The 26,480-nt window shown below is 41.8% G+C and overlaps 1 protein-coding gene and 1 pseudogene across 4 annotated transcripts in view; both read left to right on the top strand.

Moving 5' to 3' along the window:
- The window catches only part of RALGPS2 (Ral GEF with PH domain and SH3 binding motif 2), a 189,654-nt gene extending 174,993 nt beyond the window's left edge, over window positions 1-14,661 (top strand). For all 4 annotated transcript variants that reach the window (XM_003925334.4, XM_003925333.4, XM_074390145.1 and 1 more), the window contains one exon: window positions 224-14,661. In XM_003925334.4, the coding sequence (XP_003925383.1) occupies window positions 224-253 (30 nt within the window). In that variant the 3' untranslated portion in view covers window positions 254-14,661. The remainder of the gene's footprint in view (window positions 1-223) is intronic.
- Window positions 14,662-19,809: 5,148 nt separating this feature from the next.
- LOC101048306 (tetratricopeptide repeat protein 33-like) lies at window positions 19,810-26,414 on the top strand (annotated as a pseudogene).
- The last annotated feature ends 66 nt before the right edge of the window (window positions 26,415-26,480 follow it).

Here is a 26,480-nt window from a genome sequence, read left to right as displayed (position 1 = left end):
GAATTGCCTGAGCCCAGGAGGCGGAGGTTGCGGTGAGCCAAGATCGCGCCATTGCACTCCAGCCTGGGTAACAAGAGCGAAACTCCGTCTTAAAAAAAAAAAAAAAAAAAAAAAAAAAAGATATTTAGGTAGGTTTGGGCTTGCCTAAATAACAAGGAAAGATAAGAAATACTCCTTTGAAAAACAACTTTTGAACTCAGTATGTAATGCTTATATTTTTTAGGTTCCTACAAACTTGATGACTTTTGAGTAAAAGCCTGAGAAAAAAAGAGAGGTGAGCTATTGCTCCTATGTGAGCATGGGGACCTGATAAAAGAGCGCCAGCTATAAACCATCCTGTGCCAGGAGGAGCCCAGAGGCTCTGTCTCAGTCTTTGGAGTTCTGAACCAAAAAAGCACTAATTTCAGGGAATGAATTGAGATATTCCCAGAGAACAAATTGGAGTTGCAAAACAAACTGCCATGAACCATGCTTCTTATCTCAGAACTGACCTGTGGAAACCACTGCCTTAAAAGAATGAAAGGAAAACCAACATGAAACACCAAATAGTGTGTGTGAATCTTCTGGCGGTGCTGTGCTTGGAATAGATCGTAGCTAATTTGCATTTCTTTTAACTTTGTAATAATTTTAGAGGGGGGAATTGCCTTTTTTAGGTACGCTTTAGAAAGGAAAAACATATTGTTGTGGACTACATCAGGAGCTGGTTTGGAACAGAGGTGAAGAGACTTGGCAGGGATTGAACCAGCAGCCCACCTGCAAGGTTTGCTCTCCCTCTTGTAGTCTGCAACCTCACTGGCTTTCTCACAGCAAGAGTGTAGGAATGAGAAATGTTGGTCATGTGAGTTGTTGGGTTTGTTTGGGATTGGGTGGGGGTGTTTTGTTTTGGATGAGGGGAGAATTTTTTAAACACTAAACTTCTGAAATGTAGTACTGTAAGAGGAACATAATTTCCTGCAGGAGTTACAAAGGCTGAGTGTTCTTTTGCCAGACACTTTTTTTTTTTTTAAAGTAGATTCCAGAAAGCATGGTGGTTTCTAACTAGGATTAAAGTTTAGCTTTCTATGTGAATTCATTGTTGGACCACGGATCTGCTAAAGTAAAGAACTATAATCCCAACCTAAACTTTTCTGAGGTTTTACAATAACTAGATCTTTTCCCAGGTTAATTTGGAATTTCTCTTCTCCCAGTCACAGGAGGTTTGTGTCAAGACACATTGATATTTTGTTGGGATATTTTCCTTTACGGTGTTTAATGTGCATCATGCCAGAGTTATTTTTTTATGATACATTTTCTCTGTTTTTGTTCAGTGTGAATGAGATTCAGGATCGTATTTGTTTAAAGGGTAACACATATAGATGTACATATGTATTTTGTTACAAGACATACGAAATAATTTTAAGAAGGATAAAGGTGAAAATAGCAGATTCTGGAAATTTTAAGTATTCTTAAACTTTATAATTCTTATATAATTTACCATAAACATACCAAAACATTTTTCTGAAAAGTTACTATAGGTCTCTGACATGAAACCATATTTTGTCAGTAGTTAACCAAGCAGTTTTTTGAGAACTCTTCTATGCAATAATGCATTTAATTTGTAAAATAAATGTTGAATTATTTAAAAAAAAAAATTTGAAGATGAGATGCCTTAGAATTTTAACGAAAAATGGCACTCGAACAAAGGCTACGTGTTGAATGATATAAACTCTTGAGACATCATAGATTTTAGCAGTGGCCCAAGTAAGGTAGTAATCTGTGACTGGTGTCTACTAATAAACTTGTTATTTTGGGCCTCACATAAAATTTCTCACATTCATATTCTTGAAGAATTTTATACTTTTTTATTATAAGTATTTTGCCCTTCAGTCCATGAAACTTAAATAGAAAATATTGCTTATACAATAATTAGCCTAAAATCTATCCAAAGGAAAAGAGAAGAGCTTTTTTGAGTGTTTTAAATTTAATTCTCTGTTTGGAAAAGATGTTCAGAGTTCAAATATGCTTCTTATATAACAGAAATACCATTATTTCTGAGATTTAGTGGTATAGGCTGGAGAAGGCAAAAGTTTCCTGTGCTGAAGGATTTTTCAATTGACCTTAACCCATGTTGGGTACAGAGAAAGACACCATCTGCATAGCCAGTAGTATTACTACATAGACCTTGCACATCTTACTTTTGTTTTGCATTTTTTTAAATTTCTCGATTTGTTTATTTCTCTTCAGAAACAGCGTTTTTAACAGTGTATGTGCTTTTTAAAAAAGTATTGTGAATGGAAACCCTGTGGATTTTTTTTGTTTGTCATAAATAAGCTAAAGTAGACATGTTGTAGGTTAACCGTATCTGTGGAAATATGCAACTAAAAATCAGAGCCTGACATCACATAGTTTTGCCAAAGGGAGAGAGCTAAGCTGGAAGATGTGTTTGATATTTTCAGCTCTGAACATTAATGGATGCTTGCATAGAGTAAGATAGTGTTCAAATTTGGTTAATAGTAGATAGCCTTGTGGCGTCTGACCGACTAACCCTCTTTACATAACAGTACAGAAAGAAGTCCTTGTTGTTTTTCTGACTTTAAAATTTATTCATCCAAAAAATTAGTCATTGCTTAAGATTATTTTAGCATTTCAAGCAAATTGAAAACAAAGTGAATTAAAATAGTGTAGGTGAATTTTTTAATCTATAATTCACCATATATCTCATAATTCAAAAAAATATGTCACTAAAATAAATTAAATATTTAGGTAGTTCATTTGTGGGAAGATGAATCTTCTCATTAAGCCTGCCCTCAACTGTAAATAAGTGACTCAAAAGCCCAGAATGTTCATCAGCATTAAGTTCAGTTGTTTCGCCCTTAGCCAAAAACTCATTTGAAATTCAATTATAATTTAAATTTAAGCCTGTTTATGATAAGCATAATGATTAGCATGTTATATGGCCTGTTGTAGTAGTGCACACTAGCCAATTTGAGGCAATCTCATTTAACAATTTATTTAAACATGGAGGTTTATTTTTCATATGTAAGTAAAATGTCAGCTTTAAAATTACAACTCTAAAAATAACTGCAGAATGACCTTCCAGAGCACTATTTTTGGCCTCATGCCCCCTCTGTTCAGGCTTTGCTTGTTTTTCAGAATATGATTTTTACCCCCAGACAGACGCTAAGAATTGAACAAGAACTGATCAAACACACCTTCCTATTTTGTTTTCTTCACTATGTAAATATTATTTGGGTAAACATTACAGAAAGGGATCCAAACAATTTGAGTTTAAGTATTTTTTTCTTTCTAGGCGTGTGCTTCAATGACAATTTTTCCGTGTGGAAAATGCCATGTAACTATTGCACTGCCTTCTGTGTGGACTCTGTTGGTATTGGATCTTTCTGTATTATCAAGAGTCAGGGTGTTTACAACTGCAAAGTTTGTATAAGTGGCTTTATTCCTCTTCTAGAAGATTCATGAGGAGCCTAGGAGGCACTATTTACCAGTACAGGAGGAAAAAAAGAATGGAAAGCATGTTTACAGACTCTAGTGTTCCTTGTTAGCTTAAACTGGGGCCCTCGAGGAGCAGCCTGTTGATCTTTTGGCCAAGTGACTTGAGCACGAGTCTTTTCTTTCTGAGGTTAATTCGTAAGCTGTATACCTTTACTACTGAAAACAAAACTATAGGGCATCATACTAATTGAAAATCAATAGTAACAGGCTTAATTCATTGGCCTTTTAAATGAATATATCTACTATTGGTATCCTTCCTGTTTTCTTTTTGAGGCACATTCCTTTCCAACCAGTTTTTAAACCACCATATAGTCATCTTCTGCAAACAAGGGGTACCAGTGTTGCCTAACAGAAGATAGTCTTTAATAAAGTAAATCCTCTGCTTCAAAGGCTTTTGAAATAATTGGATCCCTTTTTGAAAATGAAGATGAATTTAACTGTGTCCAGGTGGAATAATAGTACTGCTGTTGCATGAATAGATGATATAAAGCAAGTGATGAGGTTGGTCTGACTTCTTTGGTGACCTTTTAGGGTTTGCTTTTATTTTCCCTCTCTTTTTTGTATTATTTCTTTCAAAATAGTAAGTATATTATTTTACAGCCCAAGTGGTATTCTGTTTTTTCTAAGCTTTGAGATACAAATATTGCTTTTTAATCACATTGATGATGTATTACTTTCCATGTGAACCTTTTCAGAATGATTTAGGTACCTTTGATTTTGAGCCCCTAAAAATGGCTTGTGTCTAAAATGACATTTTGTTCCCCCTATTTGGAGGGTTCTAATGAAAGAGATCCATGCATAAAAACTCTTTTGCTTATTGTAAACAATTTGATTACACCTGTGTCTTAAGTTATGGTGTGGGGAAAATTTGGTCAGTGCCTTACTATTTGAAGAGCAATTTTAGGGCATCAAATATGACAATAATCATGTGCCCTCTTGCTCCTCTCATTTCAGGAGTGTGTGCTATATCCCTCTCTCCACCAGCTTAATCTTTGTCACCCCAAATCTAACAGAGTCATTGCAGAAACCTCTGTAGGTAACTGTTGCAGTCCTCCTTGGTTTTTGAGTCTTTTTAAACAAGCTCCCTCCCTGCTTCTATCCTTTTAGAGTAGGAGATTAAAAATAAACCCACCCGAATCAACCTTAGATATACACTCTTAAAAACAAATTTGAAGAGCACTATTCAGCCAAGTTCATTTTTATTTTGTTGATGTTTTGAGCATACATTTAATTGTAAGGCCTTTTGAAAAAGCCCTAAAATAAGATACAACCAGAAATATTTGTTTCGGTTTTGTTAAATGTACTGAAATCTTGTAATGAAAATCCCTTTGTCCAGAAGTGAGATTTATTTCCATTTATTTTCATATTTAAGTAACACTCAGAACAAACAAATAGTCACTTAACCTGCCAGTTCAAGAAAGTAAAAATATCACTAATATGTAAATTAAAGGGAAGTTAAGAGACTAAACTAGTTTTCTCAGTGAAAGCAAAGCTTGGCGATATTTTGCTTCTCTCAGAGTATCGGCAGACCTGGAGCTACTGGATGTTAACCTGAGTCAAGATGTTCTTTTCACGTTTTTTTTTTAAAGGGCTAGTATGTTCCAGAGTAGGCAAGTAGACATAGTCATTCAAGCCAAATGAAACAGTTAACTGGTCCTTGAGGATTATTAGCAAAATTTAAATTTAGACCCTGGCCATTTGTACTACAGAAGTGACGGTGGGATTAAAAGAATACATAATTAGACTCTTTTTTTCTTAATAGAAAAGCAGAAACTCCATAATTATTCGCTGTGCTTTAGATACCAGATAACAAATATTGTTTCCCCTGAAGGTATCACCTACTAGAACTATTCACATATATAGTCCAATAATTGCTGACTTAATAGGTATGGTGAAACAGCTGATAGTAAGTCAGCAGACTCTCAAGAGTTTCTGTACCTTGATGACTGAGAAATTCCTTGTTTTACATCCTACTGAATTACATGTGTGTGGGGAGGGGGTGGGGAACTGGTTGACAACATAATCTAAAAGAGATCAAACATCTGTAGGGACAGGTACCCAATGATAATAATATATCTGAAAACACAAGCCGTTTTTATTCTTTATCCCAAGTAACTTTGAGGTACTCTAATGATGAAGCACTCGATTGCACTATGACCTCCTTGAGTGATGTGCAGCTTGGTTCCTCTCTCACTTTTTGTTTCTGTTTAATATGCAAATGTGAGTGTGCGATCTTCAGTGTGGCTGCATAAGCTAACTTAAAATGAATTTAAATACAGTTTTCTGAAATATTTCTATTGAAATAAATTACTTAAAATTATAGATTGTGTGAGGATGTTTTTGTTACTGTATTTGCATTTTTATCATTAACTTTTAAGGTGCAAATAAACTGTAAGTTTTTTTTTTTTTTTCCCCTTTCTAAAGTCATCAACAAGGCTATTGTTGATACAGGGAAAGCTCTGAAAAAAACTCTGGTCGCTGTTCTCTAGCCCACGACAAGAATGTGCTACCTGGCATGTGGACAAATGGGGTTGTGGGGAATAGAGAGTAAGGGCATAATATTTCCAACTACAGCTCGCACTCTGAGCATGTGATACGATAGGATTAGTCCCCAAAGAGGCTCTCTTTGCTCATATATAACATTTATTTCTTTTTAGCATTTCTGAAAACAATCCATCTTCCAGCCCAAGGAGCTTTAAATTGGCAGAAGCACAGGAATACCTATGTTTGAGTCTCCTTTGGGTTATTGGCTGGGTGTTGATTATGCCCTAAGAATTCCACATTAGCTTAGCCTCTAAATCAGGCGTCCCCAAACTACGGCCCGCGGCCACATGCGGCCTCCTGAGGCCATTTATCTGGCCCCCCACTGCACTTCAGGAAGGGGCACCTCTTTCATTGGTGGTCAGTGAGAGAAGCACAGTATGTGGCGGCCCTCCAACGGTCTCAGGGACAGTGAACTGGCCCCCTGTGTAAAAAGTTTGGGGACGCCTGCTCTAAATGGTTTAGGAACCGCCAGCCAGGACAAGCCCAATATTTTGGCAAACCATAATTCCGTTTTCAGCAGTTTTCTCACCTCTATAGTGGCCTTTGAAATTTCTCACTGTCCCTTTACTTGAACTGAAAGAGGAGAATGGCGCTTCTTTGATGGGGTCAACTTGTCTTTACCTCAGTCGTGCCACCTTTGTCATACATCAGTTTCCTACATATGCAGAATATTCTAGGTCCGCTTTCCTATTTCAGTAGCTGTTTGTCCTAACCAACACTGCATTGTCTCCATTACTGTATAGCTGTATAAGTTGATACCTGGTGAGGTAATTTTATGGTCTTCAAAATTACCTTAGCTATTCTTGACTTTGTCTTTGCTGTAAATTCTGAGATCAGTTTTTTTTTTTATGTTCCGTGAAAACAGTGTTGTTTTTATTAGAATTGCTTTGGATTTATCGGTTAATTTGAGAACAGTTCTGAAAAGTTTGCTCCTTTTATCTGTAAACATGAAATGTGTCTCCTTTTATTTAGGGCTTTTAATGTCCTTCAGTAATGTTTTACAGTTTTCTCCCTAGTAGTGTCTTGCATTTTTTATTAGTTTATATCTAGGTAAATTAGTTTTTCTACTACGACTATGACTTTTTTGTTCTATTTTCTCATTGATTATTGTGTATAGGAATGCTATTGGCCTTTATGTTGATCCGTCTATCTAGCAACCTTGTTGAACTCTCTTACCTAGTTCTAAAGGTTTGTCCAGAGGTCTGTTGGAATTATATTAGCAGCAAATAAGAATCGTCGTTTCTTCCTTTCCAACCTTTGTACCTTTTTTTTTTTTTCTTGTCTTATCCTTATTTGGCTAGGACTCCAGTACAATATTGGATTAGAAGCAGTGGTAGAATGCCAAAGAACTTAATTACCCAGTCTCCTCAGAAAACCTCAGAATATAACACAGCCCTAGAATGAACCCTAAGCATGTTGTAGTGTAGCCCAAGTATAGTCTTCACTGTATTTTTAGGCCAGCTAATCATCAACTTAAATTTCTGCTTTTTTTTTTTTGTAAAGTATGTTTATACTCTTAGGCAGAAAATAAGTGGCCATTTGCTCTGAGCCACCACTTACAGTCAAAACTAAATAAAATAGTGGGTCACAGGGCTATTGCAAGATTTAGAGTATCTGTGTGTAATTAAGTTTCTTACTTACTCTATATCACTGATTCTCAACTGGAAGCAATTTTGTCCCCTAGGAGATAGCTGTCAGAGTCTAGAGACATTTTTGGTTGTCACAACTGGGAGAGGGTTATTCTGGCATCCAGCAGGTAGAAGGGTAAGGGATACTGCTAAACATCCTATGGCGTACAGGCCAGCCCCCTCAACAAAGAAGTATCTGTTCCAAAATGTCAATAATACCAAGCTTGTGAAATCCTGCTCTATGTGAGTGACTTATTATATCTCGTAAGTTGAGCATATTGAGATTGATTGTAGGAAAGAGTTCAGTTTGTTTTGGCAAGGGACTTTAACTCTCCCCTGAAAGTGAACTTTTTTTTTTTTTTCTTTTGAGGCGAGATGGTCTTGCTCTGTCACCCAGGTTAGAATTCACTGGTGCAATCTCGGCTCACTGCAACCTTCGCCTCCCAGGTTCAAGCGATTCTCCTGCCTCAGCCTCCTGAGTAGCCGGGATTACAGGCGCCCGCCACCACGCCTGGCTAATTTTTGTATTTTTGGTAGAGGTGGGGTTTCACCATCTTGACCAGACTGGTCTCAAACTCCTGACCTCATGATCCACCCACCTCAGCCTCCCAGAGTACTGATATTATACCCGTGAGCCACTGTCCCCAGCCAGAAGTTAACCTTTCTTACAGAAGTTTAGCCTACTGGCCAGAGGAGACAAATTAATAGCTTGGGAACATATTCATGGCCTGGACCATAATGTGTTATTCTTCAAGTATTTGTTGAGTTGAAAGCTACATGTTTCAACCTGAAGTAGACTTGTCAGGGACATTCTGAATGAGCGCAGGCCTGCAGAAATGTTTGTATGCTTTCTACTTCTGTATGGTTATTCCAAATCTGAAAGGATAATCCCAATAGCAATAGAACACAATAGGCTATTAGTACATCAGGCTGGATTATTTAGTTAACTAATCTGAGCTTTAATTAAACCAGAAGCTATTTTTGTTATTGTAACAGTGTATACAAAAATTAACTCAAAATGAATCAAAGACCTTAAGACCTAAGCCTGTAAGCCTTACTGAAGATAACATAGGGCAAAAGCTTCACATCGTTGAATTTGGCAGTGATTTCACAGATATGACACTAACGGCACAGGCAACAAAGGGAAAAACAAATTGGACTTAATGGAAATTTAAGATGTGTGTCAAAAGACAATATAAACAGAAGGCAACTGACAGAATGGGAGAAAGTATATGCAAATTATCTATCTGATAAGGGATTAATGTCCAGAATGAATCAAGAACTGAAACTCAGCAACATAATTCAGAAATGGGCAAAGGACTTGAATACACATTTCTCTGAAGAAGATTGCCAATAAATACATGTAAGAAAATGCTTAATAAATAAGTATGTGGTGAGGCTATGGAGTGTAAAGACCTGATTGGATTGTTAAAGCTACAAAGACGGCAAAAGGAAATCTTCGTGAACCTGAACAGGAAAGAACTTAAATCCCTCAAAGCCCTTCCATAAATACAAAAAAAAACAGAGTTTCTGTTCAATCGACAACACAAAGTTAACAGACTGGTGAAAATTTGGAAGAAAAATTTTGGAGTTTATAAGAGCAAAAGATTAATGTCAAGAAGATACAGGACATTTTTGCTAAATATATTCAGTAGAAAACTGGGCTAAAGGACATGCATAGACAATTTATAGAGAGAAGTCTAAACCATGAAAAAAATGCTCAACCTCACTAGCAGAGAGAAGTGCAAGCTGAGAGCTGTCATGTTTAGCTATCAGATTGATGAAAAATAGCCAGGTAATACCGGTTATGGTATGGGGAAACTGGAACCCTCATGCACTCAGGTGAGGTTATAAACTGGTAAGGCGCATGCCAAAGAACATCTGGACGGTATTAGGGAAATCGTGTATGTGTATGGAGCACAGGAATAAGGATTCTGATGCTAGAATTGAGCTGCCTGGGTTCAGACGCTGGCTCCGTCACTTAACTAGCTGCATGACCTGGAGCAGGTGACTTAACTTGGTCTCTCAGTTTTCTCATCAGTAAAATGTACACAGTGTCAGAATCCATGTCAAAGAATTGTTGTAAGCCTAATCTAGCTGGTAAATCTCAAGCCCTAGAGCAGTGCTAGCACATAGGAAACACTTGGTCAGTGTGAGGGAGAGTTAGTGTCATTGTTACACACCCTGTAACCTACTAGCTGCTCTTGGAATCTGGTACTGGGAGTGAGATTAGGAATGAAGGGGAAATTTTTTTTTTTTTTTTTTTTTTTTTTTGAGAAGGAATTTTACTCTTGTTACCCAGGCTGGAGTGCAATGGTGCGATCTCGGCTCACCACAACCTCCGCCTCCTGGGTTCAGGCATTTCTCCTGCCTCAGCCTCCTGAGTAGCTGGGACTACAGGCACGCACCACCATGCCCAGCTAATTTTTTGTATTTTTAGTAGAGACGGGGTTTCACCATGTTGACCAGGATGGTCTCGATCTCTTGACCTCGTGATCCACCCGCCTCGGCCTCCCAAAGTGCTGGGATTACAGGCGTGAGCCACCGCACCCGGCCCTGAAGGGGAAATTTAAATGGAACAGTTACAGAACAGTCATAAAACTAGTCACAAGACTCAGGTCTTTGCATGCAGTTACCTATGAATTAAGTCGCAGTGAACTAAGGAGTGTCTTCACCTGTAAACCGAATACAGAAATAAACTAGGCGTATTCCTTATGGACAAACTGGCAAGGAGAGAAAAACATGAAGAAAAACCACCTGTAAAACAATTCCCATTTGTTATTGACTTTTTTGGGAGGTTTTTGTTTTTGTTTTTGTTTTGAAATAGTCTTGCTCTGTCGCCCAGGCTGCAGTGCAGTGGCGCTATCTCGGCTCACTGAAACCTCCATCTCCCAGGTTCATGCAATTCTCATGCCTCAGCCTTCCCAGTAGCTGGGATTACAGGTGCACGCCACCACGCCTGACTAATACCCTGCACTTTTAGTAGAGACAGGGTTTCACCATGTTGGCCAGGCTGGTGTCAAACTCCTGGCCTCAAGTGATCCACTTGCCTCAGCCTCCCAAAGCGTTGGAATTACACGTATGAGCCACCATGCCGGCCTTGTTTTGTTTTGTTTTTAATAGAGACAGGGACTTGCCCTGTTGCCCAGACTGGGCTTGACCTCAAGTAATCCTCCTGACTTGGCCTTCCAAAGTGCCAGGATTACACACATAGGCCACTGCGCCCAGCCTATGGTTGATTATTAAGAGGAGTATTTCAGCCACATAAGTTAATCACTGCAGGGTCTTGTATAAAATGCAGACTTCTGAATGCGCCCCCCCGCCCAGGCAAATCAGAATCTGAGGCCAGGGCCTGGTGCACACTAAAATTTGCTCCTGATTTGCCCACAGCCCAAGTTAAACCAGAAGTAACAGTTGCTGAATTTGCTTTATTATTGCCTGATTGTCAGACCCAAGCTTTTCATTCAGTTTTAAGTTCAGAAACCATTGGCATCTGTGTTAAGCTGTTGTGGGAAAAAGACAAACAGGTTGTCATTTTTATTGCAAGAAACTATTCTGAGATTTTAATGTGAAAAATGGACATTTTTTAAATGAGTGTAGAAGAGAAACCTGGAGATTTGTAAGCAATTAACAGTAGGTGCAATCAACGAACACCCTGCCAGCCATTAAGTTCTCTAGTAGCCATGTTTTATGACTTTATGTAACCCAAACGATGTTTTAACAAATCTTTACCACACAAACATGGGGTTAGAATTTCCATTTTAAAAGAGAAATGACTACCCTTTTGAGTGTGGTTGTATCTCCCTGGATCTTTGAGTTAGCCTAAGAAAATATCCAGAGTGGCCTGGTGCAATTTGAATTGAGACCTCTGACTCTAGACTAACTTGCATTAACTTACCGTTAATGTAAGTTCTGTCTCATTCCAAATCAAAATGGTGTACTACACTTGAGTAACACATTCTGTGTGCTTCCTCGCTTTTACTTAAAACTGATTCCCCACTTGAAGGACTCACTTTGTCTCTGTTTTTCCTTCTCTGAAAAGAGCCTTTTATTCTGTGTTCACATTGGTTAAAGTGATCTCCAAGTGCCCTTTGGTCTCTGAGCTGACTGGTGGCAGGAGGGCTTCTGCCAGTCATGGGACTTTCCAGGGGCACATCTTACAATTGTTTGAAAGTGACATGAGGTTCCCTGTTACGGCACATCTTACTGTACCCACTCCCTCTCTCTGACCTCACAGAAAAGGGAAAAGAACGGTTAAGAGAACATAATCAAATGATGAGAGTGTTTCATAACATACTGAGCTGTGTATTTTGAAACAGTAAAGAGGACTTTTCCAGTAACACTGACCCACAGCAATTTAGAAACCATCAATATATACACCTGTTCCTGAAGGAGGTGATGAGCTTTCCAGGTTCATCTAAACATGGAAGTGAAATATCTACAGTAGTGCCTAAACCAAATAATCTCTCTTCCCTTATACTTCTGTTAGGGGTTTAATCTTCCATGTTAGCCTTTTTTTTTTTCTTTGTCAGTGTGTGTCTCACTTTTGGATTTCTACTTAATCTTTATTTACAGTGCAGTTGTCCCCCTTCATATTTTATTTAGATCAGTGGTTCTTAAGTTTGGCTACAATTTAGAATCACCTAGGGAGCTTTTAAAAGTTCCAGTTCTCAAGCTGTACACCAGATCAATTCTATCAGAATTTGTGGGTGGGAGGCTAGGCTAGGACCCAGGCATCATAATTTTTTTAATTGCATTTTAGGTTTTGGGGTACATGTGAAGAACGTGCAAGATTGTTGCATAGGTACACACATGGCAGTGTGATTAGCTACCTTCCTCCCCATCACCTATATCTGGCATTTATCCCCACGCTATCTCTCCCCACCTCCCCACCCCCTGCTGTCCCTCCCCTATTTCCCCCCAACAGACCCCAGTGTGTAGTGCTCCCCCCCCAACCCTGTGTTCATGTGTTCTCATTGTTCAACACCCGCCTATGAGTGAGAACATGCGGTGTTTGATTTTCTGCTCTTGTGTCAGTTTGCTGAGAATGATGGTTTCCAGGTTCATCCATGTCCCTACAAAGGACACGAACTCATCGTTTTTGATGGCTGCATAATATTCCATGGTGTGTATGTACCACATTTTCCCTGTCCAGTCTATCATCGATGGGCATTTGGGTTGGTTCCAGGTCTTTGCTATTGTAAACAGTGCTGCAGTGAACATTCGTGTGCATGTGTCCTTATAGTAGAACGATTTATAATCCTTTGGATATATACCCAGTAATGGGATTGCTGGGTCAAATGGAATTTCTATTTCTAGGTCCTTGAGGAATCGCCACACTGTCTTCCACAATGATTGAACTCATTTACACTCCCACCAACAGTGTAAAAGTGTTCCTATTTCTCCACATCCTCTCCAGCATCTGTTGTCTCCAGATTTTTTAATGATCGCCATTCTAACTGGCGTGAGATGGTATCTCAATGTAGTTTTGATTTGCATTTCTCTAATGACCAGTGATGATGAGCATTTTTTCATATGCTTGTTGGCCTCATGTATGTCTTCTTTTGTAAAGTGTCTGTTTATATCCTTTGCCCACTTTTGAATGGGCTTGGTTGTTTTTTTCTTGTAAATCTGTTTTAGCTCTTTGAAAATTCTGGATATCAGCCCTTTGTCAGATGGGTAAACGGCAAAAATTTTCTCCCATTCTGTTGGTTGCCGATTCACTCTAATGACTTTCTTTTACAGGCATCATAATTTTTGAAAGCTCCCCGGGTGACTTGAATATCTAGCTCAGGTTGAGAACCAATATTTAGATTGTTGGTCTGTAAGCATTACAGAGACTTTAGGACAGTGTTCTGAAAGTTTAGAGGGCAACAGAATCCCTGGAGGTCTTATTAAAACACAGAAATTAGAAATTGGATTAGAAAGGGAAGCATCAGAGGATCTATCCTGAGCTATGTGTGAATGTGAATAGGGTCCCATTGATATGACTGAATGAGTTGGGGAGATGGGAGGGCACAGAAGACACCACCCAACCCTGAGGAATCTCAGGATCTTGCAAAGGAGGTAGAGCTCACACCTGGGCAGCAGCAAGTTTCCTGAGCAGCTGTGAAGCAGCAGAGCAAGGCTGGGACTGACAATGTCTTTACTCCCATTCTATCATAGGTGTTTGAACCAGAGCAACTCCATCTTGAGTAGGGGCTGGGAAAAATGAGACTAAGACCTATTGGGCAGCCACATTCCCAGACAGTTAAGGCATTCTAAGTCACAGAATAAGATGGGCGTCAGCACAAGATACAAATCATAAAGACCTTGCTGATGAAACAGGTTGCGGTAAAGAAGCCAGCCAAAACCCACCAAAACCAAGACAGCCATGAGAGTGACCTCTGGTCATCCTCACTGCTACACTCCCACCAGCACCTTGACAGTTTACAAATGCCATGGCAATGTTAGGAAGCTACCCTATATGGTCTAAAAATGGGAGGCATGAATCATCCACCCCTTGTTTAGCATATTATCAAGAAATCATTAAAATGGGCAACCAGCAGCCCTTGAGGCTGCTCTGCCTATGGAGTAGCCATTCTTTATTCCTCTAACTTCTTAGTAAACTTGTTTTCACTTTACTCTATGGACTGGCCCTGAATTCTTTCTTGCACAAGATCCAAGAGCCCACTCTTAGGGTCTGGATCAGGACCCCTTTTCCTGTAACAATTCCATCTGGGGCAGATCAGCTCACCTCCCCTGAAGTTCCATGTGGACCTCTGCAAAATTGGAACATTAACAATGTTTTGACTGCTTGCAACAATGTAGTTACTCACAAAAGGGTTACTTGAAAACATCTATAATTCTCTTTCCACCTCCCTAACAGTAACAAAATATTCTGAAACAACGGGAAAAAAATTGTTTTGTATTTGAATGCATTAGGTAAGGCCATGTCCTCTCCAGTTCACTATAGTCCCTACCACTCCCTGTAATCCTTTTTTTTTTTTTTTTTTGAGACAGAATTTTGCTCTTGTTGCCCAGGCAATTGTGCAATGGCACAATCTCAGCTCACTGCAGCCTCCACCTCCCGATTCAAGTGATTCTTGTGCCTCAGCCTCTTGAGTAGCTAGGATTACAGGCAAGCACCACCACACCCAGCTAATTTTTTTTATATTTTTAGTAGAGACAAGGTTTCATCATGTTGGCCAGGCTGGTTGCAAACTCCTGATCTCAGAGGATCCACCCGCCTCAGCCTCCCAATGTGCTGGGATTACAGGCATGAGCCACCACACCCAGCCCCTACAGTCTTGACTGATGTTTCTTTACCAACTGAGGTGTTGTCATGTGATACCCAGAACTGGGCCTCCTGTCTTATGACCAAGAGAGAAGCTGACCTGAGAGCAAAGCTGGTCCTCAGAGAACAGAAGGGAGAGATGGCAAGAACCAAGGCCCATAATGATTTTCTTGTGCTGCTGAGCTAACCCTGTAAGAGCCTTACTTCTGGACTTTTAAGAAAGAGAAAAAAGAAAAATGGGAGAAGGATGGGGAAAAAGAAAAAAAAAAGAGAGAAAGGAGAAAAGGAAGGGAGAGTGGAGAGAGAGGAAAGAGAAAAGGAGGGAAAAAGGGGGAGAAAAACCAGCCGCCTTTAAGAATTTTACATGTGCTGGTAAGGAATCATATAGCTTTAAAAAGTAGATTTCTGCTTGTGTAGCCCAATTTATTAATTTTTGAAACTATAGTCAGACGGTATTGATCAGTGGTCTCAAGAGAGAGAAACACCTATTTCTTGTATTATTTTTATTAAAGCAGAGAACAAATGGGACCTTCACAGTCCGTAAAGATGAAATAACCCCAAACCAAACCAGGGTTCCCTGGCAAAGCAAAGCATCTCAGAGGGCCCTGAGTCGCCTCTGCCCGGAGCCCCACCAGCAGCAGCTCTGCTGGAGAAGGAACATTTTGTTCCTTTATTTTGGTAAACCAGACCCAGGACCCTGCTGGTTCTCAAGTCAGCTGTGGGGCTGACATGCTGCCTCTTGGGGTCAGTTTGGCCCCCTCAGCAGACCCTGGGGAAGCAGCCACGTCCTCTGCTCCCTTGGGGCCCTGCCTTCCATTTGTTAACAGTACCAGCTTCTTTAGAGACTCTGGAATGTCATAAACGGTAAAGCCAGATTGTTTCCCTCTTTGCTTTTGTTTTGATGTGTTTTAAAATAATTAGGCTTTTACTCTCAAGTATTTTCATTCTCCGTCACTGGCTGAGGGGCAGCTCTCACACCACACCAGGGCAAGCATGCTACTATGGTATCCAGTAAACAGTTGCCAAACAAAGCCAAAAGTTCTGTTTGGCCAAAGCCAACATCAAGTTCTCTTTTGTACTTGTTGTTCTTCCATCTGCCCTGAGCTATGTAATAGCTGTCAAAATATGTCACCCCTTGCACCTCTGTGCAGGGTTTAAGAAAAGCAGCTCCTTGGACTTTTGCCAGTGACTTCCTTGCAACATCTTAATTATCCATTTTTCACTTAGCAAGTCAGTCTAGAAAGAACTGCTTCTTTCGTTTATTCTTGGAGAGTGAGTACTTGGGAATGTTCAGTGAAAACCAGTATGTGCTGAACTGCTCCAGGTTCTGGGGAAGGGGAGGGGAACTCAGTTAGCAGGTAGTGTACCCTGAGGTCCCTGGAAAGAAGCAACACACTGCCCTGTCCAGTGGCACCTGCCTCCCCATCACCCAGTCCCTGCACGTGGAGCCCATACGCATCCTAAGCAAAGGCAACCGAGCAGCTATGCTCCTGTTCACCCTACTTCAGGTCCTCACTATACTCCCACCAATACCATTCTAACCTCCCAATGTATTTTATGAAAGTAAGCCAATTTGATTCATCATCTAGTCATTGGTTCTAATGTCTTGGGTTCTAAGCTTTTTTTATACATAGTATATCTCTCACTCTTTTTTTTTTTTTTTTTTTTTTTTTTTTTTTGAGATGAATGTCACTCTTGTAGCCCAGGCTGGAATGCAGTGGCTCAATCTCAGCTCACTGCAACCTCTGCCTCCCAGGTTCAAGCGATTCTTCTGCCTCAGCTTCCCAAGAAGCTGGGACTACAGGTGCGTGCCACCATGCCCAGCTAATTTTTGTATTTTTAGTAGAGAAGGGGTTTCACCATGTTGGCCAGGATGGTCTCCATCTCTTGACCTCGTGGTCCGCCCGCCTTGGCCTCCCAAAGTGCTGGGATTACAGGCCTAAGCCACCACACCCAGCCTATACATAGTATCTAATTTATTCTTTATAACAACCCTATACAGTAGAGATACTTCTTCATGTATTACAACCAGAAAATTTGGAGAGGTTAAAGAATTTGCCTATAGCCACCCACTAAGGAGGTGGAGCCAGGATTCAAACGCTGGTCTCATTCTCAGCCCTGGTGGACACTGACTTTCAGAACTGTAACTTGAATTTTGGTGCTCAGAACCAGCTGCACAAAAGCTCAGCAAATGGCTTTGTGATTTATTATGAAACCCAAATAACAACCCAGCAGCTTCTTACTTTAATTTTCCTTGCTAATGACAGTTTCCAGCTGAAGAAATCCTTGTACTGTCAACATGTAAATATAACTTTTTTTTTCAATGTCTGTTCCTGGGATGGAGCCTCCCAGGAGGCCTTGCACTGTGCTGCATCTGGTCCCTGGAGTTTTACAGCCTCACTACAAACACAAAACAGAGTGGTGAACACAAGCAATCCTGAGTTGCATAAATGCACTGGATGCCCATGCTGGACTAGGAAAGTTCTTCCTATTCAGGAGAAACACATTGGCCCTGAGAGGCCAGGGGAGGCCGAGGGGAATAGGAGAGGTTCATGAGTAGGTAGGATTTAGGACCAGAGGAGAAGAATTGCAGGCAAGAACTGGAAGTATACAGTTGAGGCTGGGAAGAGCTCACATTGAGAAGTGGCAACACATACAGGTGGAAAAGTAGGTTAGAGCCAAATTGCTCTGGACTTTTAAGTGCCGGAAGAAGGAGTTGGAGGATGGAAGCTGGGAGACCAGGCAGGAGGTAGTTGTGCTCCAGGGGAGAGAGAGAGCAGGAGTCTATCCCAAAGAGGGAGCACAGGTTAAGAAAAGAGTGAGAGGCATTTTGAAGGAAGTAGGCTCCTCTGTCTCCTGTGCCCGGGAGCCCTGCCCTCTTCGAGGCAGTGGGACTGGTAATGCTGATTACCTGATCTGCCAGAGGATGCATTGGGCCTCACTGATGACACGGCTGGGACCCGCTGTTGAGAGGGGCTATTCTCCGCTTTCTCTGTGAAACGTCAGACACTGGCAGACAACTGAAGGTGAAATCAAGCAAGTTTGAAGTGTGGTCTCTCTCTGGGGCTCCTTACCAGGTAAGTTGGACATAAGCAAACTTCCTAACAAAAGAGCCATAAGTTGTTTGATTCTGATGGCAAAGCATGACTTCAGAGTTTCTTACTCTATAAATTGTGCAGACAGACTTTTCTTCCTTCTTTGTGTTTATACTATGATACCTTGGGGCAAAGCTATAGCAGAGCCCATGAATGGGAATTTAGGATGCTTTTGGACCCCTTCCATAGAGGTCAAGTCCTGGGAATACTGGAAGAGTCTTCACACAAGAGCTCCCTTGTCCCATTCCCTTATGTCCTGGACTTAGAAAGAGAGGAGGAACTAACATTTAACTAGCTCTATACATGCCCTATGTGTGCTGTGGGTTTGATACATGTCATGTTACGTAACCCTCACACTAGCCCCATGAGATAGGGCTTGTTATCCGCATTGTTATAAATGAGGAAATAGCTTCGGTTGAAGGGTCTTACCCAAACTCACACATCTGGCTGTCATTGCAACCAAAATTGTGCCTCTGGCTGAAGCCCCTTATTTCCTGCATACACTCCTCCCAGGGCTCCTGAGGCTGCGTGTTAAGACTTGCTTCTGCTGTTACTATGAGTTTCCTTTTTCAGTGTTTTTGTTTGTTTGTTTGTTTGTTTGTTTGAAGAGACGAGGCCTCATTGTGTTGCCCTGCCTGGCTGGAGTGCCATGGCTGTTCACAGGCACAATTATAGCTTACTGCAGACTCAAACTCCTAAGCTCAAGCAATCCTCTCGTCTCAGCCTCTCGAGTGGCAGGGGCTACAGGTGTGCACCACCGTGCCTGGCCTGTCACCACGACTTTCCAGCTCAGCAAATTTTTTGTTACAGGGTGATTGAGAGGTCTATAGTTCCATAATGGTGACTGGCTTAAATGATTACCCATAACTATATAACTGGAAATAAATTTAAACATGTGCAAACTCTCATAAGCCCCAAATAAGATCTTAATAGCAAGTAGAGGCCAGATTAAATGGAAGCAAAGCCATAGGACAGAGTACAGAAAGGCATGGTGACAGGAGTTTCTTGTGTGTCTCTAGGGAAGTAGGATGGGATGGAGAGTCAATTCAATTCAGACAGAAACTGAAGATCAAACAACAGGACATTTTAGCTTCCATTTTAACTGTGTATTTTACAGTTAGATTTCAAAGAAGATAAATAAATTATATTTGCACCTACCATCTTTTCAAATATCTTTTGCCGGCAAAGTCATTCAATAGATTGAGCGTCCCTGTGGTGAAGACCTTACACATGTAATGTGTGGACGAGGAGAGACAGTACCCTGCGGCAGAAGGTCTCACAATCTGAGAGAGGAGAAATGGGAGGAAGGAGCTGTAGAAGAAAGACAAAATACACAGTAACGTGTCTGAGAGTGGGAACCCTGACAGCTGTGGGGGTGGGGTTGCCACACAATGATGTTCCATGGCTGGCAGCCCCATCAAGCGGAGCCTCAAAGGGCATCTGTGGCTTGGAACAGGCCTGGGTCCAGATCTGGTCCTTAACTCTCAAGTTTCAGAAACTCCATGTTGTAATCAGCCCACACCACGTTGAGCAGGCCTCAAGGAATGGACTCTGGCCAACCAAACTCCCACAGTAGACGGATGGGAAAACCAGCATGCGAGTTGAAGTAATGTACCACCAGAGACACACCTTTCTAATTACTATTCAGAAAAACTAAATTAGCATTTAGAAAATTGCTTGTTAAACAGGAGTCGGGGTAACAGTCTTCAAGAGAGTGTGGCTCAAATTGTGGTAGAGTCTGGAACGTCTTTACCATTCCCTGACACCCCCCGGGGAGACCCTAGCTAGATTCTTACTCTTCACCTCTCTTCTTCTAGGCTCCTTACAGACTCATGCCTATCCACTTTAATTCTCATCAAATAACATGACTTACTACAAGTTATCTTGTCATTACTTTTTGTAATTTAATCTTCCAGTAAACTTTGGGTTATCTAATCTTGATGTAGCAAACCATGATATCCTCAGCCATGCATTTGCAAAATCACCCCAAGGGCGAGTTGCATCTGCAAGTGTTGAATCTCAATTATATTGTGAAGATTCTTATGGCTTCCCCTTCAAATCCTGACACCCTTTGACCTTGTCCACAAATTCCAGAGGTGCTGTTATCCATATAGACAACAAATATGGATTCCAGAAGTGCTGGGAGATTCTGGAAGATAAGAGGAACTGAATTCATGTTGGTCTGAAACAGGTTGCACAGAAAAGCTAGTCTCACACCACTCCTCTTTCATGTCTGATGTGGCACAAGTGTATGGACAGCTCATCCCTGGAGCTCATGGTAACAGAGTTCCTTCTAGCCTGCTTCTGTTGTAGTTAGACTGGGTGGTTTAAACAACAAATATTTATTTCTCACAGTCTTGGAGACTAAAAAATCCAACATCAAGATAGCAGCAGATTCTGTTTTGGTGAGGGCTCTCTTCTTGGCTTGCAGACAGCCACCTTCTGACTGTGTCCTCCTGTGGTGGGGAGAGTGAGCTCTGGTCTCTTCCTCTTGAGGACAATAACCCAGTAATGGAGGCCCCACTTTCATGCTCTCATTTAAATTTGCCAGAGGCCCCGCCTCCTAATAAATACCATCACACTGGGGGATTAGGGCTTCAGTATATGAACGGCAGGGGCACATTCAGTCCATAGCAAATGCCCAGCAAGTTCTGCTCTACCAGATATTTTCTATTAAGTGGGGAAAATATGGATAGTTTTCAGTACACATACAACTGTTTTGGTTTTGGGGGCCCAAATGAATGGTGAGACAGAAAGTTTGTTTTCTAACCAGCTTATTAAATGAGTTTCAAGTACAGGGTAAAGAAAATTAATGTAACTAAATCTTGGGACATGATTTTACTGAGGACTGTCCAGGGTCTTTTGAGGCCGCAATTAGAGACGAGACCAGACCTTTCCGTTCCTCTTCTGCTCTGCTGGACTCTGGAGTGCTGCCTTTCTCCAAAAAGGAAAATTAAAAACACAAATTCTCAAGTGGGTTGATAGTAATTCAGCCCAGCAAATGTTACTTTCCATTAAAAGTCACCAGCTGTCATGTGCTTAGCTTTAAATGGAAATAACTTGCTCTCAAAGAACATTTTTCAGTTGATGTCACTTGTGAGTTTTATTTTCTTCTAATGAAAAATGGATTTGCATTAGTGCAACTTTGGTGACAGGAAATCCCTGGATGGAGACCTGAGCTGGTGATGTGCCCCTGCCCTGGGGACAGCTAATTACCAGCCAGCGTGGAAGATTGACGCTGTGGTCAGGAGGGGCCCCTGGGGGATCAGAGGGGAGGAGTGGTGATAATGGTCTGTCTTCTTTGCAGTGAGAGTCCCTGTGGTGCTTCTTCCCTTAAAAAAAAAAAAAGAAAAAAGAAAAAAGAAACATTAAAAATGCTTTTAAGTGTTGAGATTTTGGAGAGGCAGTGCATATTTTAACGTGCTGAGTGTTTTTTAGGGAGGCAGCCCTCCTGAGCCGCTAATACTCCTGTGCTCAGAGCCTGTCACATCTATCTGAGGCCTCATCCCTACAGAGCTCTGGGCGGAAGAAACCTCTCTGTGGCCCTCCGCTGTATTCTGGTGCCTCCCAGACTCTCTTGTCGGTGGCAATTGGAATGATCTCTTCCTGACTGTCAAGAATAAAACAAGGAGAATCTCTAGCCTGAAGCTCCTTGAAGGCTGAACTAGACCCTTGTGGGGTCCTGACTCTATGGCACCTCCCAGGAGAGCCAGGACACTCAGGAGCCCCCTGCAGTGGGCCTGGCACACAGAGGAGGCAGGAGCGAAATGCCCGGAACACTCGGCTTTCCCTCCTGGGAGCCCCTGGACAGGGCGGGCAGAGCAGACTCTTCAAGAGTCATTCCAGCAGGGTCCTGACCCACTGAAAAGAAGGAACGGAGAGACCAGAGACACAGGGAGCTAGTGAAAGCAGGAAACAGAAAGGGAGACGCCAGCAGCCGCGGCATTCGCAGGCCCCAGACTGAAAGCTGGCAGTGTAGTTAAAACCGTGTCCTTAAGTGTGCTCTCTTGCCTAGCTGGTCCCCTGCATACATGCACACACATGCACATGCACCCACGGGCATCACACACCCACCTCTGGGGCAACATCCATGAATATAGCAGCACTTAACCCTGGGGCTATACCCAAGGGCCATCCCAGCCTAGGCAAAGCTTCCCTCCACCCCGTCTCCGTGCTCACAGCAAGGGCTTAGAAGTGTCCAAGAATTTTTGAATAATGTTCTTGACAGACACCAAAGCTTTTTCCTCCTCCAGAGCGTGGAGAGCTGGGGCTGCCCCCAGGGAAGGCTCCCCTGGCAGCTCCTGTCTGAGCATCTGGGGCCAGCTCCAGGAACACTAAATTCTGGCTGCATTTCCAGCCAAGGCCCGGTTACTTTAGAATCCCTCTCCTCCCCCCTTGTCTTTTCAAGCAGGAGCCAGCCAAGGTATTCGTCATGTTTCCGAGCTACCCTGCTGCTTGATTTATGCGCACGCAGGACTGGGAAGAAGATGACAGAGGGGGATGAAGGCTAGCCCCGGGGGTGAGGGGACGTGGACCGCTGGACCCTCCTGGCATCCCAGGGGCCACTGAAAGGGTCCCTGGTTTTTGGATCAACTGTTCAGCTCAAGGTCGGGATCACGTGGGCTCCACAGCCCCTGGAGCAGAGGAATGGAGATAGGGCGCACTCCAGCTCTCTCGCTCTTGCTCTCTGATTCGTGTCTCACACTGTGAGATCTTGGCCATAAAAGGAGCGAAGCTTCGCTTACCCTCTCACTGGGCTTCTCCTAAAAGCGCTTTCCGAAAAATTTCCAGCCTTCTCCTTTGGGACACTGGATGTGGTCTCTTTGGCCAAAGAGAAAACAAGTAACAGATGAAGCCCTTGCAGATGAGGAGGCCAAAACCGAAATGTTAATCACCTCAAAATATGCGTGCTGCTCTCTCCAGTGCCTCGCTTGGCTCTCCTCAGAGGATCTTTGATTGGGGATTTTCCCCCTGGGGGTGGGGAATTTGCTGTTAACATTTGGGTACATGTTTGAGGCTCCAACTTGCAATGACAAGGCAATTGTCATTCAGTGTCTAACGTGCCTGTTGTGGGGACTCTGAATGGCTGAAATATTGACTGCAGCTCTTGGTTAAACTAATACTCCTACAGCACTCCCATAAAAGCTCAAGATGCTGTCATCCAAGATGAATTAAAATGCCTCTTTTTATTCCACTGCATATGAAAACATGAGATCATTGGAATATATTTAGAGTGAGATTTGGCAGCCTATACATGTTTACAATTCTTGGACTCAAAGCTCTAATGTGAATCGGAGGCACTCTATCCTCCTCGCCTTCTTTTCTTTCTCTAAGAAGGTGAATGCTGATTCCAAGAGTTTATAATTCCTTTTCTTGGTATTACCCAAAGTTCACCTTGCTAAGAGACTAATGACATCCTCAGTGTCAATGGCCAGCTAGAGAGCCTGAGCCTTGACGCGTTAATGCAATGATTCAACCGCTGATGGGGCTCCTCACCATCCATCACTCAAGGCAAAGCCTCCCCTGGGCTTGAGCAGACTATCCAGAAGTACTGCCTTTTCCTCAGGTCTTTGAATCATGACTGGGTCTGATTCTTCTGGAGAGAAGTCTGCAATGCCTTAGGGTCAATGACTCTTGTTATTGCATGAATGTTGGTTCCTTTCTGAAGGAAAGCATGGACTCCATTCTCCAGAAGGAAGACAGGAACAGCATGGAATCAACACAGAAGCTGCCTGTGTGCCTCATCTCTAGGGGGCTGGTCCTCCATCCTGACTGCACGTACGATCAACAGGACAGCTTTAAAAACACTGATCTTCTGGGATTTGTGGTCCCGGAGAAGGGGCTGGCGGAGGAGAGAGATTAAGAGTTGTCTTTGCCTGCTTCTGTGGACCGTCTGGATGCCCCAGAGTGGGCCAACCCTGTTTCTTAGGAAACCAGGCATCCAGGGCGGGCAGAATGGCTTCCTTGGGGTGGAAGAAGAAAATTGTCAAGAAGATCTCAAAGGTCACTTTCCAGCAGTTTGAAGCTGAAGCTGCTGATGAGAAGGATGCAGTTGACAATGACAAAGGGAGGTGGCTTCATGCCATTAAACGTAGGAAAGCAATTTTTTTTTTGAGATGGAGTTCCACTGTGTTGTCAAGCTGGAATGCAGTGGCCCAATCTTGGCTCACCACAACCTCCACCTCCTGGGTTCAAGAAATTCTCCTGCCTCAGCCTCCCAAGTAGTTGGGACTACACGTGCGTGCCACCATGCCCAACTAATTTTTGTATTTTTAGTAGAGATGGGGTTTCACCATGTTGGCCAGGATAGTCTCAATCTCTTGACCCGGTGATCTGCTTGTCTTGGCCACCCGAAGTGCCGGGATTATAGGTGAGAGCCACCGTGTCCGGTAATAAATTCTTTTTGAAGGCTGTGCTGAGATAAGTAAACAGCTGAAGGACAAAGAAACCAGTCTGGCTGAAAATAAAAGATACCGGTAGGCAATTCAGAAGTGGGATAAAGTACAACAGTTAAGCCCAAATGATGCTACCCTATACAAGATTAAATCACAGATGCTAACGTCTGCATGAAATGTTCCCAGCAGTACCTGTAGCAGAAATAACCATGCAGTGAAATCCACATTCATGGGAGTCTTGGCAAACTTTGGGACGTGCTCAACTTGGATTAGGAGAGATAATCCTGGCAGTTCAAGTAGCCCTTCACATCTATCCAATGAACCCTGAAATATGGAAAGAAGACCTCTCTTGGGCAAGAACACTCCAGGAGCAGCAGAAGGTAGCACAGAGGATTAAAAAAAAAGTGAAGCACCAGCTGACGTAACACACTTTTCACCCAAGTCAATTCCAGACTATGACTTTGGAAGTGATGAGATTGTTGCTGTTTGTGCAGCTATTGCTGAGAAAGAGAAGACAGTTTCAGCAAATAAAACAATAGTGACTGTGTCCACTTCTGGGGCCATAGAGACTGTAACTGAAGAGGAAGATGGTGCTACACCACCAGGTGGCTCTGTATTTATCAGAGCCCCATGAAGCAGCGTGCAAAGGGTTATCTGAATCTGTCTTTTTGATGGCCACTTGAAGTTTTGACATAGAGACATTTACTCTGGAGATAGGTAGCAGAACTCCTGGTTGTAAAGTAAGTTTTTCAGATGAGGCACACAAAAACTAAAATGGCAGGATTATTGTATAGTGTTTGGAATATGCTTTAGTAAGTTATGATTTATATTTCTCAAGATTAAAATTCTGAGTAAAATTGTTTGATTAATAAACAATTTAACCTAAATATGTAAATGAATACATTTTAAAGACAAAACTTGAGAAGAATACTGAATAACTTGACCAGTGTTGTTGAAATGCTGTCTCAACTTTTGTTTTATGATAAAGGAAGTGTCTGATTTCCCTCCGTCTGAGAAATATACTGCTCTTACTATTTACTCTCTTTTTCTTGCTTTATGAGAGTAAGTCTGTCAGAAAGCTTGAATATTTTTGACATTCATTTTGATTCAAAGTTGTCATTTGGTTATATGTGGAATCTTTGAAAGTTTGGCTGGAAATGCACACAGATGTGTACATTCTGAATGTTTTCTGAAGTTTATCTTAATTCTGATTTGTGTTTCTGTTTTGCCTTTGAAGTTATAACAATGATAGATAGTTGTCTCCTTCAGTATTTGTTAGAAGTGTGAAGTTTTGATAAATATGAGAATGATGTTTTTTTTTTTAATGTGGAAAAGCAATTTATTCCATTTCAAGTAGTTACACAGTTAATCATGAAGAGTAACAGGTCTGCTGGTGAAACAGGTCACCCAAAATGGAGATGGCGTCAAACTAGTGGTCAAGGACTGACTCCTAAGAAAAAAACCAACTTTTTTTTTTTTTTTTTGAGACGGGGTTTCGCTCTTGTTACCCAGGCTGGAGTGCAATGGCACAATCTCGGCTCACCGCAACCTCCGCCTCCTGGGTTCAGGCAATTCTCCTGCCTCAGCTTCCCTAGTGGCTGGGACTACAGGCGTGTGCCACCATGCCCAACTAATTTTTGTATTTTTAGTAGAGACGGGGTTTCACCATGTTGACCAGGATGGTCTCGATCTCTTGACCTCGTGATCCACCCGCCTCGGCCTTCCAAAGTGCTGGGATTACAGGCATGAGCCACCGCGCCCAGCCTTAAAAGCAACTTTTATCAAGGATTAATTTAATTTTTAAAACAAATACAAGTTATTGATTCACTCTTCTCAACTTGACAGTCTACCTGTGGTATAACTGTCAGGTAAAAACATACATCTTTACAACTTGATGATCCCAAGTTAAAAAAAAAAAAAAGCAAAAACACCATTTCACAGAAAGGAAAGAAACAACGTGAAAACAGCTCAAGAAATACACTAACGAGCAAAAATACATGGGGAAAGAGGAATGTGTAGTTTTGACTTAACTGAAGAAACCAAGAGGAAA

The sequence above is a fragment of the Saimiri boliviensis genome, chromosome 19 (genome assembly GCF_048565385.1).
Source record: "Saimiri boliviensis isolate mSaiBol1 chromosome 19, mSaiBol1.pri, whole genome shotgun sequence".
Classification (NCBI taxonomy): Eukaryota; Metazoa; Chordata; class Mammalia; order Primates; family Cebidae; genus Saimiri; species Saimiri boliviensis.
The sequence above is the reverse complement of the archived record's forward strand: the minus strand, read 5'-3'. Positions and strand labels throughout refer to the sequence as shown.